Source organism: Silurus aristotelis (genome assembly GCF_946808225.1).
Source record: "Silurus aristotelis genome assembly, chromosome: 20".
Classification (NCBI taxonomy): Eukaryota; Metazoa; Chordata; class Actinopteri; order Siluriformes; family Siluridae; genus Silurus; species Silurus aristotelis.
The window spans coordinates 14,740,242-14,757,158 of record NC_139593.1 but is presented as its reverse complement, the minus strand read 5'-3'; the positions used below and the strand labels follow the sequence as shown (position 1 = coordinate 14,757,158).

At 34.8% G+C, this 16,917-nt stretch overlaps 1 protein-coding gene across 2 annotated transcripts; it reads right to left on the bottom strand.

Moving 5' to 3' along the window:
* Positions 1-344: 344 nt before the first annotated feature.
* On the bottom strand, positions 345-15,829 carry LOC310715679 (uncharacterized protein). Of its 2 annotated transcripts, none has more exons than XM_083522285.1 (20): positions 15,241-15,829; positions 13,673-13,804; positions 12,672-12,797; positions 11,539-11,691; positions 11,223-11,384; positions 10,956-11,124; positions 8,395-8,502; positions 8,050-8,214; positions 7,697-7,825; positions 6,939-7,067; positions 6,588-6,824; positions 6,288-6,425; positions 6,071-6,199; positions 5,166-5,399; positions 4,914-5,072; positions 4,597-4,809; positions 4,338-4,469; positions 3,709-4,014; positions 2,764-2,904; positions 345-2,677 (listed from the first exon to the last, which is right to left on the bottom strand). In XM_083522285.1, the coding sequence occupies exons 1-20, from the start codon at positions 15,442-15,444 to the stop codon at positions 2,580-2,582; spliced, it is 3,264 nt and encodes a 1,087-aa protein (XP_083378411.1). In that variant the 5' UTR covers positions 15,445-15,829; the 3' UTR covers positions 345-2,579. The 2 variants fall into 2 exon arrangements, with proteins under 2 accessions (XP_083378411.1, XP_083378412.1); XM_083522286.1 differs by having other exon boundaries at positions 5,178-5,399.
* Positions 15,830-16,917: the final 1,088 nt, after the last annotated feature.

The following is a 16,917-nucleotide window of genomic DNA, read 5'->3' as shown; positions in this document are numbered from 1 at the left end:
CACAGGCACACACACACACACACACACACACACACACACACACACACACACACACACCCACCCACACACACACACAAACCCACATGCTCAAACTAATCAAAACAGAAACCTGTCACACGTTTTTTGATGTTGTATAGTTCTGAAAATAGAGAGGCAAAGTGCACGTCTTCCACAGGAAATAAAAAGATGTTGACCAAAATTCATATGAATGTCTCAAGTTTAGACCATAAGTATAATTATAATAAAGACTGAATGACTGACTTGTAATGATGATAATAATAATAATAATAATAATAATAATAATAATAATAATAATAATAATAATAATAATAATAATAAAATAATAATAGTAGTAGTTTTTATTTGAGACTTGAAAACAAGTATACAAGGTGCTTGACAGTGATCTAACCCCGATTCAAATACAAAGTGTTTAGAGAAAACAATCCAATTTAATAAAATCAATCGAAATGCTGAAAGGAAATTCTTAAATAAATAAAAACAAAGATTTTATAGAGTTACAGTGATTATTGATTAAAATGATAAAAACACGGTGTTAAATACACAGTAGCATCTGGACTGTCCATGCGTTTGTAATGAGCATATTACCATAAATGATGTACATGTGCTTTCGTGTGCATTTAACGTGCTTTCCAGTTCTCTTACAAAACTTGGATGACAATAAAGATCTCAAACTGTCTTCACACCTTTTCTTACTGTAAACACAGATGCTACTTCCTGTGCAGCAACTGATCTCTTAAGCATTTTAGTCTTATTTTCAGGATGTGGTAAGTAACCCATGCGGAACCTATGCATTGAGCTGGAAAACAACACTATATCCTAACTGATACTGTACTAAAGCCACTTTAGTTTCATGTTAAACACCCGGATAATCAAAGCAGAATCAGAATGATGACAGGAATCATGAGAAAACTGTACCAACCAGGTTAAATATAACTGAATAAGGATTTCCTTTACCAATATACTTTATAGTTTAAATATAAGTGCATCTGCAAACATTATTAATATACTAAATTACCAAATAGTCCCTCTTCATAAAATCAACCCCAAATCGGTCTGAAAAAAATCACTCTAAAACATGTTTATAAAGCACAGCAAAGAACTAGATAAGAAAAACACACACTTGAACACTTCTGAACTTTGTACAGCATAGTGTGTCTGACGCCTCCACTTCAGACAGAGCAGCAAACACTTTTTCGGTCTGTAGACCTGGCCTCTCCCCTCCTTCTCGCCTCGTGACTCATAAAAGACCATGAGTGATGCATATGCATAAATACAACAGCATAATGAATATTTTTGTCTATCTTTGTGACCAATTGTGCAGCTGCAGTTGATAACATTGTGCAGAGGAGAAGCACAAATTAAAAAATTAAAAAAAAACCTGAAAGGGCTGAATATAGTATTAAGTGATGACATGCATATAAAATAAAAATTAAAAATGAAATGAAATAACAAAAAATGTAATCTTTACTGTCACAGTAAGAGACTTGCATAAAGTCTTAGGGAAAAATACAGTCTTGGGGGGGAAAAAGTAGTAAAGAAATTCACTTATACAACAAATAGTTGATACTTATTTGACCAAAGATGTACAGTGTTTTACTTATGGGGTCCTCAAAATGGGAAAACAATGGGAAAATATTAAAATGTGAGAGATATAAGCACTTACAAACACCACATTAATAGTCTTGGGTATATTTTCTGACTTTGTATCAAATAGTCAATATTAATATCAATATATCTATATCAATGCATATTTAAACATCGACAAGATCTTTTTAAAAAATATTAAAAATAGCTAATCAAATATCCACATGCTAAAAAGCTGGGGGCATCACCGCTTGTTGTCATGGAGATGATTTAGGGTATTTTTGGACAAATGGCCCCACGTTCTTTTTTGTCTATTGGTGCATAATCATTCTCTCTCTATATATACACTTCACCAAGTGACCTATAATTAGGAAAAGTCATAACATGATCGATGATGCAAAATCAAATGATCAAAAGTGCTGTTGTGGTAAGTAAACTGATTTAGCAGTAAGAATAATGTGACAGGCCAAACACCATAAGTAGTCACAATTGTGCAGATATTCACTATATTTTATTTTTTAATTTATAAAAAAAAAATCTCTTTGAGTAACTAACAATTTGAACGCAATAAAGCTATTTTTTTTAAATTATTTAATTTAATGACCATAGCTACACTAAAAAAGTTCATTTGTATTAAAATGTGTGGCCTTTAAGAAGTTAAACTGCACTCATGCTCCAAATGCATATGATTTTAGAGAAAAATGTATCGGGTTGCTCATTGTTTTACGATCAAATTTGCATATTATGTTAATGTATTGTAAATGTGTTCACAGGAAATGCTCATTAATAAAAAAAACTTTTACAAATGAGATAAAGACAATGAACAAGGTTTTAGGAATCCCATCTACCAAGACACAAGAGGATTTAGTATGTCTTATAAAATTGGACCAATTGATAGCTGATGGTCACAGATTGTAGTTGGTAATCATCATGTTACGCCTCCATAGTCATCTTAAAAAACAATCAGACATATATTAAATATCCATTATACTCTTTTTAGTCAAACATGTTACCCTTTCCCTGAGTTTATCGATCAACTTCTCTTCTGCAACCTTCATGCTGTCTTCCCAGTCTGAAATGAGAAAGTTGTATTAGACACTATATCATTTTATTGTCATTTAAAGAGTATATTAAATGTATTTATTATTGTATCCTCACTTGGATTTGAGAAGGAAACTTCGACAGAAAATGTGACTTTCAATCCATTAACTTCTTTAATGCTCTCAAACACAGGCTGCTTCAGATTCTTCTGTTTAAACCACTCATCTAGATAGTTCCTTAAAGAGACCGTGTTTGATTCTGCAAAACAATAAATGTTTGATTAGCTATTTTTAATATTATTTTTAAAAAGATCTTGTCGACTGCATCCATAACGTTGGGTCCGCAAGCTGAGAAGCTTCGCCCCTAGAGGCTGCGCCGATAATGACAGCGGACCTTCTCAGCTTGCGGACGCAACGTTATGGATGCAGTCGACCTCTAGGAATTACTCCCAAACTTTAAAAACCTTATCATATAATATATATATATATATATATATATATATATATATATATATATATATATATATATATATATATATATTTTACTTAAGCTTGAAATTATAAGCTAATTCGAAAAAAAGTTTATTGGTTATTAAACATTATTGGTTTATTAGTTTGCTGGTTTATTGGTAACCTGCAACTGGTAGACCACTGAGCAAAGCCCTTAACCCCCTTTCTGCTAGCACCAAATTACAGTTCTAACAAGCTATGTGATGAAAGAAATTTCACTCTACTGCAAATTACAGATACTGGCTCTCTTTTCTAATTACACATCAGGTAATAATGATTGTAAGTGGTGAAATGTTTGCTGCAGGATATTAACACCGCAAACTGTATATTCTTATAGCAAACATACAAAATAAGAATGTTTGTTTGCTCATTTAAAGATGCAAATCTTAATAGACTTCTATACTCATTATGGCAAATATAATAATTTTTTACTTTGAACCTGCATAATTAAGAATCATTTCCATTTAATTTATCTAACAGGCTTGAAGCAGCTTGTTACAATGCTTTAGAAGCTGATCGTCAAGTTAGTCATTTCAAACCTCTTGATTCTTACCTGGCTCCAACGCTAGCAGGCCCAGAATGCATTTAGTGAGATGATTCTGATTTTCTTTTTTATTCTTTCCGTCTTTGCTCTCCATGGTGTAATCTTGAAACAGGAGCTCAACTGACCTTTTATATAGGATGGGTTTGAGCGAATAAATGAGATCTGCTTGACCTTTTGTTTTTAGTAAGTTATTAATCTGAAGCACTGTTCCATCAACTGTGGTGGATTTTGGCAAAGATTTGAACCCACAGAGCAAGGTTAGTGTATCTAGGGCTTTCTGCAGGGCATCTTGTTTTGCTTCTTCTTCACTGGAGCCTGCAGAAAAAAATACAAATAAATTAGCCAGTCAAGTCAGTCATCAACAAAAAATCCTGTAGTAGGGGTTCCAATAAAAAAAGAACAGACACATATTATAATTATACATACTATATAACAAAATGACAATAAAATTGAAATATTCCATTGTTTTTATGTTTTTGTACTATTTCACATCAGGGAAATTATTTATAAAAATCCACAAAAACAATTTATTTTCCATTTTTGTCCTACTTTCCTTTAGCAAAATGTTCTAATGTGGTATGTATAAAGATAAAATGAAAATTCATACATTTTGTGATTTATGAAGCAGTCAAACTAACCTGTTCCATCATATATTACATTGTATGTTATATCATGAAGTGAACATTTTTTGTTTTCAAAGACTTCCTTTGGAGGGGTGAGAGACTTCTGGGAAAAATCTTGTTTCACCAGCATAAGAGCATTGCTTTCATCTAAAAGAGGGAGGCAGATACAGACATCTATTGATTTATTAAATAAATATATATACAGTATATACATGATACATACTAAAGGCCAAAAGCAGCCCCGTACAGTGGTATTTGTAAAGTCGCATGTTACCTAATATTGCTTTCGAAATTCCCAAAGCATTCCCAAGCAATAAATAGGTTTTTCGAATGGCTTCTTTCTTGACAATGTAGTCACTGTTGTTCTGAAACATGAATTTGTCCAAGTTTATCTCCACACGACAGATAAAATTCTTCTCAGTGCTGACATTTTTGACTATTACTGATGGAGGCTTGAGATGAAACAATTCTAGAAGTCTGTCGATGTCTGTAAAACACATAAACATCAGCTAGGTAAAGTAATAACTGCTTTACATGTTGTTGAAAATCTGATACTGGCTGTTATTCTACCAGCAACAAATTATTGTGTACCTGTTTTCTCCAACCTGGGGGCTTTGTTGAGGATGTCTGGAAGGCTTTGATCCTGAGTTTCTGTCACCAGACACTCCTGACTTATACTGTGCTTCTTTTTCAGACTAACGTTCTTGCTAATGGTTGTAGTGCTGGATGCTGCAGTCCTAACAGGTTCATCTTTATTGCAAAGAACAAACACATCAATTATTTGCTCTCTTTTATTTGTCAAAAATAGCATATATAGCAGTATATGAATAAAGTCAAACTCACAGAGAAAATTACCTCCACTTGTGCTGGGACCCTCCACGTTTTCACTGGCCTCTCCGTTTTCCTTACTGCTGTACACAGGACTTTTGAGATGTAAAATATCTAGTTGTTCTTTCAACAAAACTTTGTAGTTTTTCTCAGCTTCAACTTGAAAACTGCATTTAAAGAGTCCTGACAAATGTTGCAGGGCAACCTTAGCTGCCTGCTGTTCTGCCTGTTTCTTCTTTGTAGATCCATCTAAAGGGTTTTCATAAACCAAGTATCAGTGATTGAGAAGACACTGAAGAATAGTCCAATCAAACATGCTATTGTTAAGGTTTCTGCTGGTTTTACCAAGTCAAATTGGAGACTTTTTTAAATCATTTAAGATCATTAAGAATGGAATTTAAGACCTATATCACAACATCAAACACACACACAAATATGTTGTTAGCAACTAACCTTAACCAATCCCTAAATTGATTTTTTTTTCAAGCCAAGTATCGCTAAACTTGCACTTTCCCATAGCTGAAGAATAAAATCCGCTTTATGTCTGTGGTACAATCCAAGACAGATTCGCACCAATAACAGAAAGCTGACTGGATGTTGCATGTTCGTCTTATTTGTAGTCGTAATACAGCAAATTATGTTTGGACCAGCAAAAGAAAGAACTACGACACCACGGACACAAACAAACAAAAACTATTAATTTAAATGATGAGATACCGTATTAAAGAGTATCAGAGGTAGCGTTACATAGACATAGGAAAATGAAGATGTTTCCTTGCTCCCAAGGATATGATAATCACCTTTCTTCTGGTTAAATAATTTTTCAGGTCTAAAAGTTTGATATTTTAAATTTTAGACTGCTTAAGATGCCATGAAAACCCTGTATTGTGGTTAACAATACAAACTGGGGTCTTGCTTACCTTTGTCAGAAAATGTAAAATCTCCAGTGAGCTGGAGTTTGCAGAAGAACTTATCGCCTTTCTGAACTAAGTCTTCCAGTGGTAGTGGGAAATTAGATCTTTTAAAATGCTCCTGTACTGCTGCTTTACCTGTTGTGTGGGGCAAGAGCAAAACTTCTGAGAAAGCTCCTGGGTCAATCTACATAAATATTACGATCACATAGTCATTCGCACCCACCATCAAGAGAAGGCAGACCAAACTGGCTGGCTAGTTTCCTGTAAGCTGATTCAGTGGCTTCTTCCTTTTGATCACAAACATCAGAAACAACCTCTTGGTTGTTGAGGGCCACAGTCACAATACCATAAAAATTTTTGCCTACAATGAAAAAACTCAAAATCATCAGGTGTTTTCTCTTCGATGATATATTTCTGACATATTTACTTATTTTGCAAAGTAATGTTATGTTCTGTTGGTAGATCTTTCAAAAACACTATAGGTTACAAATCTAGAAATAATATCAATAAAAAAAACACTCACTCTGTGAATTTTCTTCACTCTTAGACAAACACTCAAGTTCTTCAATGCCAGCAACTTTGTTACATGTGAAAATGTACTCGGGTTGTTTCAGACCGATGGCTTCTAGACGTTCCTTCAGAAAACCTTTGTAGTTGTCGCATGCTTTCTTCTCAAAACTGAAGTTTAAGAGTCCTGACAAATGTTGCAGTGCAATCTTGGCTGCCTGCTGCTCAGCCTGTTTCTTCTTTGTAGATCCATCTAAAGGATTTTTATAAACCAAGTTTCAGGGATGGATAACAACAAGAAATGTAAAGGAGATAACTAATCATACAACACTATTGTGGTTAACCAGACAGACTGATACTTAATTACCTTTGTCAGAAAATGGGAAAGCCCCAGTGAGCTGTAGTCTGCAGAAGATCTTATCGTCTTTTTGAACTGAGTGTTCCTGTGGCTGTGGGAAATTACATCGTTGGAAATACTCTTGTACTGCTGTTTTACCTATTGCATGGGGCAAGAGCAAAAATTCGGACCAAGTTACTGGGTACATTTGCATAAACATTACATTATTACAGTACAGACCAAAAGTTTGGACACACCTTGTGTGTCCAAAATTTTGGTCTGTACTGTATATATATTATATATACAGTACAGACCAAATGTTTATATATATTATATATACAGTACAGACCAAATGTTTATATATATTATATATACAGTACAGACCAAAAGTTTGAACACACCTTCTCATTCAAAGAGTTTTCTTTATTTTCATGACTATGAAAATTGTAGAGTCACACTGAAGGCATCAAAACTATGAATTAACACATGTGGAATTATATACATAATAAAAAAGTGAACTGAAAATATGTCATATTGTAGGTTCTTCAAAGTAGGCATCAAGAGAATGCCAAGAGTGTGCAAAGCAATATATGACATATTTTCAGTTCACTTTTTTGTTATGTATATAATTCCATTTATAATTCCACGTGTTAATTCATAGTTGTGATGCCTTCAGTGTGAATCTACAATTTTCATAGTCATGAAAATAAAGAAAACTCTTTGAATGAGAAGGTGTGTCCAAACTTTTGGTCTGTACTGTACATTTGATTATAATCAACGGCACACACCTTCAAGGCCAAAGTTACAGGCTAGTTTCCTGTAAGCTGATTCAATGGCTTCTTTCTCTTCAGCACAACCATCAGAAACAACCTCTTGGTTTTTGAGAACCACAGTCACAATACCATAATAGATAGTACCTAAAATGAAAAGGTCCTTATTGTCTATGCAATTTCAACAAGCTCATTATGTATACCTACATTTCCAGCTACACACTTTGGAATTCTAAACAAGAACATTACCAAAAATTTGCATTGTTAAATTACTTAATAACCTGGTAGTTGTGTTTTGACAGCATTGTGGTTTCTTGAATAATGAGAATAAAAAATTGTCACTGCCTAAATAAATTGGGAAAACATTTTACTTGGGGCTGATGAAGGTGTTTCATATGTCTCTTCTTTCCACTCAGGATGAGATTTCATAAAATCCAGAGCGATCCTAGCAACCTCTTGGTGGGTATTTCTTTTATTATTACACACCTGCGTCCCTTTAAATGTGCGTCCGTTCACAATCAAAACACCCCTGTAACCTGAAAACACAGTCATTTGAATGAGGATAAATATTCATTAGTGTATTGAGCAACGCTGAACATGTGATTGCAAATTAGTAAAAAAAAATTTTAATAATGCATTTCATTCCATATTCATTATTATATTAATTATATTTTAATATATAATTAATATTATATAAATATTAATTGTTTACTTACCACTAGGTTCACATTCCTCTGTAAATTCAGGTTCTGGCATGTTCCTTTTTTGAGCCTCTTCGAACACATAATTCTTGAACTTAAGCACATCACCAGTGAACATTGGGTCTGTGGATCACAATGAGTTCAATATATACTGTGTAGATAAAAATATCTAAAGACCCTAATATCTAAAGCTTTTATCTTTTAGAATTTACACGATATTCATTCTTGTACATTTAAACTTAAGATGACTACTTACAAACAGCATTTGGCCCAATCAATTTATCGCATTTTATTTTTGAAACTCAAACTGTATATATAAAGTTCTGAACAATCTTGCTATTGAGAGATAAAACTTATTTACATTTTTTCTACATTTACCGTAATTTCCGGACTATTAAGCGCACCCAAATATAAGCCACACCGACTGAATTTGACAAAGATTTTTATTTTTTATATATATATATATATATATATATATATATATATATATATATATATATATATAAATAAGCTGCACCTGTCTATAAGCCGCAGGTGTCTACACTGAAACTAATGAACTTTACACAGGCTTTAACAAAAGACAGTGTCTGTTACACGACTTGTATCTAAACAGTAGCCTACAAAGAAAGTCATTGTTCACTGTCTTCCTCCTTCCTTTCACAACTATTTCCTTTGAGAGTTTTTCTTTTGGCATCGTCGTGCGTTTAAAAATCACCATCGGTGAAGCTTTTCTTCCGATGCCGTGCAGCTCAGAACACAGGTGAAGTGCGTTTTTTCATGCCCGGTTGTTTTCAGCGTGACGAATGATTCGCATTTCCTGTAGACCGTCCGAGTGAGCGGCAGGTCAAACGTCAGAGGAACATCATCCATATTTATGATGTGGTGCGGCCCGATTCAGTGGGAGCACATCTGATTTAATATAAACAGTTTCATCGGTTCACCTGAACCCGTTTCGCAATTTCATTGGTCTGATGTTACGGGGCTCAGTTTTTTGGCTTGAAGCTTGTGAAACCGGGAAAAACCCAGGAAAAATCCATAAATTAGCCGATTCGTTGTTTAAAGAGTGGGAAAAAAGTAGCGGCTTATAGTCCTGAAAATACGGTAGTTAATAATGCTGATCTTATTCCAAATATGTAATCTGGTGCTTTCTTGGGTTCATGGTAGCTATATATAATAAAGCATAATGTTTCTGTTCGGTTTCATTTCCAAGTTTACTTGAATGTCTTTAACCAAAAGAAAGGTGATTATATGATCGTCTGGAATTGGACGATCATATCTTTGGGAGCACACGTTATTCACAACTCCTAATCTCAAAATGTAATTTGAATCGCAGGAAAGTCACGGGTTCAATTAGCTTCTCCACATTTACAAGTAACAATGTGTGCCAGCAAGTCACAACAGATCATCCAATCAGAATTTTGGATTTATTATTTTGAGTTTTGGTTGTTCGCCATGTTTTGTCCCTTATGTCACTAATGATATTGTCATCACCTGTGTTAGTTGTGCTAAGGCCAGCCACCCTCATGTCTCATGTAAAACTGGTGGACGATAATGAAGTAAATGTAATTTGTTAGTGTACATAAGTAGCTTTTTCATGTCCTTTACTCAAATATTTCCATTTCGGGAGACTTTTACTTAAACTTCACTACATTTCAAAGTCAAATATCGTACTTTTTACTCAACTACTCAACTAGTCGTTACGTTTTTATTTACGAATGGATAAAAACGTAACTGTTAAAGCACGCATGAAGCCACCAATCACGGAAGGTTGCTTGGCGTTTACAGTTCAGAATCAGTTCAACAGCAATCAGAACATTTAGATAGTAATAAATAATGGAAGAAACTCCTGACTCGAACTCGGCACAACACCCGTGGCCATATTTACGTGATTTTGTTTAAGTAGTTAAAAAGAAGGTTTTGGGCTCATGATCATTTTAATAGATATCAATCAGTGTTTGACTTATTAATATTATTCTATTAATAGATCGGTGTGCTAAGAGTAAAATTAGAGTCTTTTCACATAAACTGAGTTGATTACGCAAAAAGAGATAATAGGATACCATGGTACATTGGATACTTAAGTACAATTGAAGGAAATATGTTTGTACTTTCACTCAAGTAAAAGTTTAAAGGGAGCACTTTTACTTTTACTGGAGAAACTTTGACCTACTGTATCTTTACTTTAACTAAACTACATGGGCTTTGTACTTCGTTCACCACTGAATGTAAGTAATGTTTTTATAACCTTGATTTTATCTATTTCTGCCTTGGGGAACTATTTCTGCTGATCGCCAATTTGGGAAGATATTTCTGCCTTTTGGATTAACCTTTTGGATTATTATTATTTTTAATTTATTGAATGATCTTTAGAAATAGTTCGATCCTTATTGCTTTGGATTGTCAATAAACTCTTTTGAACTTTCAATTCATTTTTGCACTTGGGTTCACCAACTCTCAAGTTCAGTACATACACCTTATTATTTAAATCCATCAATAACCATGTGCTATAACAAATTCTATATTAATTGTCTATACGGGTATGTCTTTAATTCTATCTTCATTCATCTTTCACCCACCAGGTGCACTGCTTTCCAGCTGGTCCACTCTGTTATACAGTTTGTTGATATCCTGTTCATGCTTGTTCACTTTCTCTTGTATTTCATTCAACCGCTGTATTTGTGGACCCAAGTTCTCCAGCAAATCTTTGTTTTGGTCTAGGAAATTTCTCATGCCCTGAAGTTCTTCCTGAAGCCAACAAGGAGATAGAAAACAACAGAAAACTCCATATTTTGTATGTAGTGAGGTATCAGAAATATTAATTTGTGCAAGGATATTAGTGTTACCTTGATCTCTGTGCCTTGATCTTCTTCATAGCATTTGGTCAGGAACTCGATCTTTTCCTTCAGGGCATGTTGCTCTTTGTCTAGCAGCTTTAGAGTTCCTTCCTTGCTGTCTGTTGCACTCTGGGAAGCCTGTCCACTACACTTTTGCAAAATGTTTTGAAACTGTATGACACAAAATGCAAAGAGTTTAGAGCAAGGTTTTTTTTTTTTTCCATTTTCATGGAATTTCACCCAAGCCATTTTTTATGAGAAATAAAATTTTTATTGAAGTACTTATTCTTAAATGTTGCTGTGTTGTGTTTTAAATGCATAATACCTGTTGTATTTGTTCTGATATGTTTTTTAGTCCAGGTGCATATTTCTCAAAAATCTTAGCCAGCACCTCAACATTTGATATACTTTCATCCATCTCCTTTTTGCTTAACCTGAAGTCAGGGGAATGCATCAGTTTGTTTCTCACACTGATGACCTTCATGATGAACAAAAAAAAGAAAAATAAACATGACATCCTACATGGCATACAATTTATATATGTACTTATACGGACTATAAAGTGCACCCATATATAAGCCGCACCCACTGAATTTGACAAAGATTTTTATTTTAAACATAAATAAGCCACACCTGTCTATAAGCCGCCTGTCTACACTGAAGCTAATGAACTTTACACAGGCTTTAATGAAAGACAGTGTCTGTTACACGGTGTAACGGGTGAAATATGTTGGGCTTTCTTTACGAGCATAGCGGTATTTTGGGAATGGCCTGGCGCCGCATTTTTCCGCTATCACTGCATGTGTGGAGACCAAGGAATATGTCCTTATTATTTTCTGATGCTTATTTCTAAGTTTCTTTGACTAACCCATAACGCTGTTGCCAAGAATAATAAAAAAGCACAAGTTTTGGAAACCTGTCTGTGCTTATATGATTTCTGTTGTAACTGGAGTTAGCGAGCTCTCCCTTCACCCAGACTCCACGTGCTACAACGGCTTGTATCTAAACAGTAGCCTACCAAGAAAGTCATTGTTCACTGTCTTCCTCCTTCCTTTCACAACTATTTCGCTCGGGAGTTTATCTTTTGGCGTCGTCGTGCGTTTAAGAAAACCTTTTTTTTCTCCCGATGCCGTGCAGCTAAGAACACAGGTGAGGTGCGTTTTTTTTCATTTCCATTCGGAAATTTTATTGGTCTAATGTTATGGGGTTCAGTTTTTTGGCTTGAAGTTTGTGAAACCGGCAAAAACCCAGGAAAAATTCATAAATACGTCACTTCGTTGTTTAAGCTGCGGGGTTCAAAACGTGGGAAAAAAGTAGCGACTTATAGTCCGAAAAATACGGTACCCATAAAGTACATAGCGGATCAATCTGGTTTCTCAATGCGCATACAGGCTGAGACAAAAACATTTCAATAAATAAAAAAAGAAAAAGGCATCTGAATGATTTAATTCTTTTTACCTTGGTTAGGCAATTGACTTTCACAAAGGGTTCGAAGTACTTGCAGTGAGACATGAAGTTCAGAATGGAAGAAATGTCAAACTGATCATAACTGTGATGGTTTTTTATTCCACGCAGCATATAAACCTGAGGAATACAAGACGTGTTTAGGTTAAATTCAATACGAAGCAACTATAAGAAGATCAGTTCCAAACTGAAACCGATTGAATAGATTTATATTATTTGTAACGTGTTTAGAGAGTCTGAAAGCTACTTTTCCAGTTGATTCTTTATAATTCCAATGCACTGACATCACAGTACATTGCTAGCACAGTTACATCGATGTAGCAGTTTCTGTGATCACAAACATAAGTGATAATAATGAAGTTTTGCTGTTAGTCACTTCGAACAGCTGAATCAGAGGCTAAATTGTTTTTCCCCCCATTTTGAGTGATAGCCAATGTTTCTTATTACTAAGAACTCTAACTTGGAGGTATTGCAGATTACAATGTAATTATGCACTGAGATACAAAAGGTGCAATCAGATACAGAAAGAAATAATGAGCTAAACATCTACATGATAAAAAAAACTCCCAATGTTATCGATGTTATGATTATGGGTATTAGTATCCAACCTGAAACCTGAAAGTGTGAGAGCTGAGAGACTAAAGAAAAGTAAGGTGCTGCTGCATCGATGTCTTTGGAGAGAAATGAATTTCGACTGGTAAGCGAACGGCATTGTGGTTAACGAATAAAATCAAAGCAAGATCAAATTTAAAGCTAAAGAAAAGCAAACGGTTAAAGTGATAAAATGGCAATTCAGAATTATATTTATGTGTTTAAATTATAATTATGTGCTCCCTATAAGGAATATATGATATAATATTAATATATAATATATACAATATAATATTATAATATATATATTAACATATACTATATATAATTATAAGGAATAAGGATTTTTCCTTATAAAAAAAGTTATGATGGAACGTGAAATAAGTGTGCTGCTCCGAACTCACCTTGGCCACTTCCCATTTGTCTTTAGGCCACAAGTGCGACTGGCAGTTACTCCATTGTATGTCCATACTCTTGTTTCTATGGTTGTCCAAGATCTCATCTTTCCACCGCTCACACTTATCACAAATTGAAAACTGTGGAAAGCAATTTTGATTTGAGAAACACATATTTACTACAGATACTTAGATTACTAAAGATGCTGGCATGTACCTGTCCTTTTAAAGATTATACTCTAATACTATATAAGTGCACCAATTAAAGGCCTGCAAATTGGTTAGCATTAATGTGGTAATAAGATACACCGATATCGCTGTAATCCAGTATACTGACAGTTTGCTAAAGCAATAACTATTTTCCAAAGTCATGTATATTCAACTTCCTGTGGGCTCACCACCTGCAGGAGGGACCGTAAGGGACGGTGCTGTGAGGATTGGGCAGCAGTCGAAGGCGGGGGCCTGCTTAGACTGCTGCCCCCGCGACCCGGATTACGGATAAGCGGGAGAAAATGAATGAATGAAGGATGTATTTTCAAGTGAGCATGGATATGACTAAAGTTTAGTTTACTGTATAAGGCATTAATTAAGGTCTTGTTATTTGTTTCATAATGTTCATTTTAGACACCTGGAAATAGTATCACTAATTTAGTCGAAGAATTTAATTTATTAGGAATTTAAAATACTATGAATTGAAGAAGCAATTCATTCATAAATTAATAATTAACCTCCTCTATATCGAGTGCAATTCAAAATCCCTTTTTTAACAATGGACAGGTTATAAAGTTGTATAAAAAAAATTATAAGTTTAGTGCCTAAAAGTTTGTTCCTACTTTTGAGGATTATCCCTAATGGGCGAGCCAGTTGTGACGATGGAAAGATAAAACTCCCTAAGATAGCATGTGGAAGAAACCTAGAGAGGAACCAGACTCAAAAGGAAAACTCGACCTCATCTGGGTGGCACCTGAAGTCCACCCATAACAGTTTCACTACTGTAATCCACTCTTTTGGCCTCTGGAATGGAAAAGTGGTTGCTTGGTGGTTAAGACCGGACAGCGAAAATTCACAAGAAATCCCACCACCACCACTGCTGGGCCCTTGAGCAAGCTGTTAAAAAGCAACTACTCAGTTGTATATATGAGATCATAGTCACAAGTCACTTTGGACAAATGCCTTAAAAGTTTTCCTTTTTATAGAGATTGTTTTTTTTTAACACAACCCCTTGTTGCAGGATAATCTTTAACTTTGGTAGGAGTGCTTTAGTGGTTCAGAAGTTCATGGGTTCAAGCCCCTGCCCCTGTTGGGTGTGTCTGGGCAAGGCCTTTAAACATCTCCATCTTCCCAACAGAAACTGGGATGTGCAATGCTGGGTGTTGTATATGATGAATAAAACCCCTTAGGAATGAAGCCAATGAAGTAATAATTCAACCTTCTCTATAAAAAGAAAAGTAAAATGCAATCTAGAATCTTTATGAAGGTCCTGATTAGCAAATGACATATACAGTTCATAAAAACATGCATAATGAACCTCTTGTCATTGTAATCATTAAAACCCATTCCCAGCTTTGACAGTTTACCTTTTTATTTCTTGGAGTATATTTATGGAGAGTACATTTTGAGTTACAAATGTCATCTTTCAGCTTTTCCCGCAGAGAGCTGTGAAAAGATTCGGTTTCGTTTTCCACAAAATCGCGAATGAGACTCCTCAGTATATAGAGACTCTCAGCTGCCTGCAGCCAGTGCTTGTAGTTTTCATCACTAAAACGTTTGTAGGAATCCATTATCCCTTTAAAAAAAAAACCGCATGGGACTTCTTTTTCTTCTTCTTCTTTTTCTTTCACTTGTTGAACTGACAGTTTCACCCAACAACCAGGCACAGCCTATGGCTGGGTCTAAAGAACTGGGTTGCCAAGTATTTATACTTCCTCACTGTGTTGCATTGCTTGGTGTTCTGGAGTACGGTGGCCGACAGGGCGCAAACAAAAAATGATAACAAAACAAAAATAAAAAAAATGATACAGTGCAGAAACAAACACGTGCAGAATCACAAACGCTACAATATGACAACGGAAATGTCAAAAAGGTCAATCTGATGAGCTGGAAACATCTGGCGGATCACTCAAGAAAGAAAAAAAGGTCGTTTAACAAATAATACGTCATACTTTACAACTAGGTGGCGCTGATGTCTCTGAAAGGAAATACAGTAACGAACATATTCATGAAATTTGAGCAAAAAAATGAATAAAGTCAAATAAAATGTCCACTGTGGTTTTTACCTTTGTGATAGATATACTTTGTGATGGACTCTGATGTGTATCTGTAACAAGTTTGAGGATGACAAACTCATGAAATCCAACCTGTATATACTTCCAGATCTCATGGCATTGATTAGACATACATTAGGGGATGATTTAAGCTTTTATTTTCAGTCCCCTAACAATTTATCACTCCGTTGTTTTATTCTTTGTAATACCACAACCTTCACTCACTGACTCACAGACAGACAGACAGACAGACAGACAGACAGACAAACAGACAGACAGGGTGCACGAGCAAGTTGTAATATGTCCCTTTTTGAGATCATATCTTGAATATTTTGCCTACTTTAGTATGTTCTCGGCAAAATAAACAAATCTATTATATATCTATTATATTCTACTACACAATTAAATTGAAATAAAAGTATGTGAAACTTTAGCTATATAAACATATATTTAATAGCTCTTCTATTTGTGCATGTGTATCCACGTGTTTCACCTTGTTCTTTTGTTATTGTATCATGCTATTGAAGGCAATCTCTGTTCATGTATGCATTTATATGTTCTGCATATACATATCGTGCCTATTGCACACCTTTAATTTGCACTACAATGCTACTTGCCTTACATAGATTTTCTAATTGTTGTTTTGGGGGGTTTTTTTTGCACATTTTGCTCTATAGTTACTATGTGATCTCTGTACAATAGACCATTGGACTATGCATTTCTCTGCATAATGCTCTTTATTTCCACACTGTCATGTCTACATGTACAGTGAGGAAAATAAGTATTTGAACACCCTGCTTTTTTGCAAGTTCTCCCACTTAGAAATCATGGAGGGGTCTGAAATTGTCATCGTAGGTGCATGTCCACTGTGAGAGACATAATCTAAAAAAAAAAAATCCAGAAATCACAATATATGATTTTTAAACTATTTATTTGTATGATACAGCTGCAAATAAGTATTTAAACACCTGTCTATCAGCTAGAATTCTG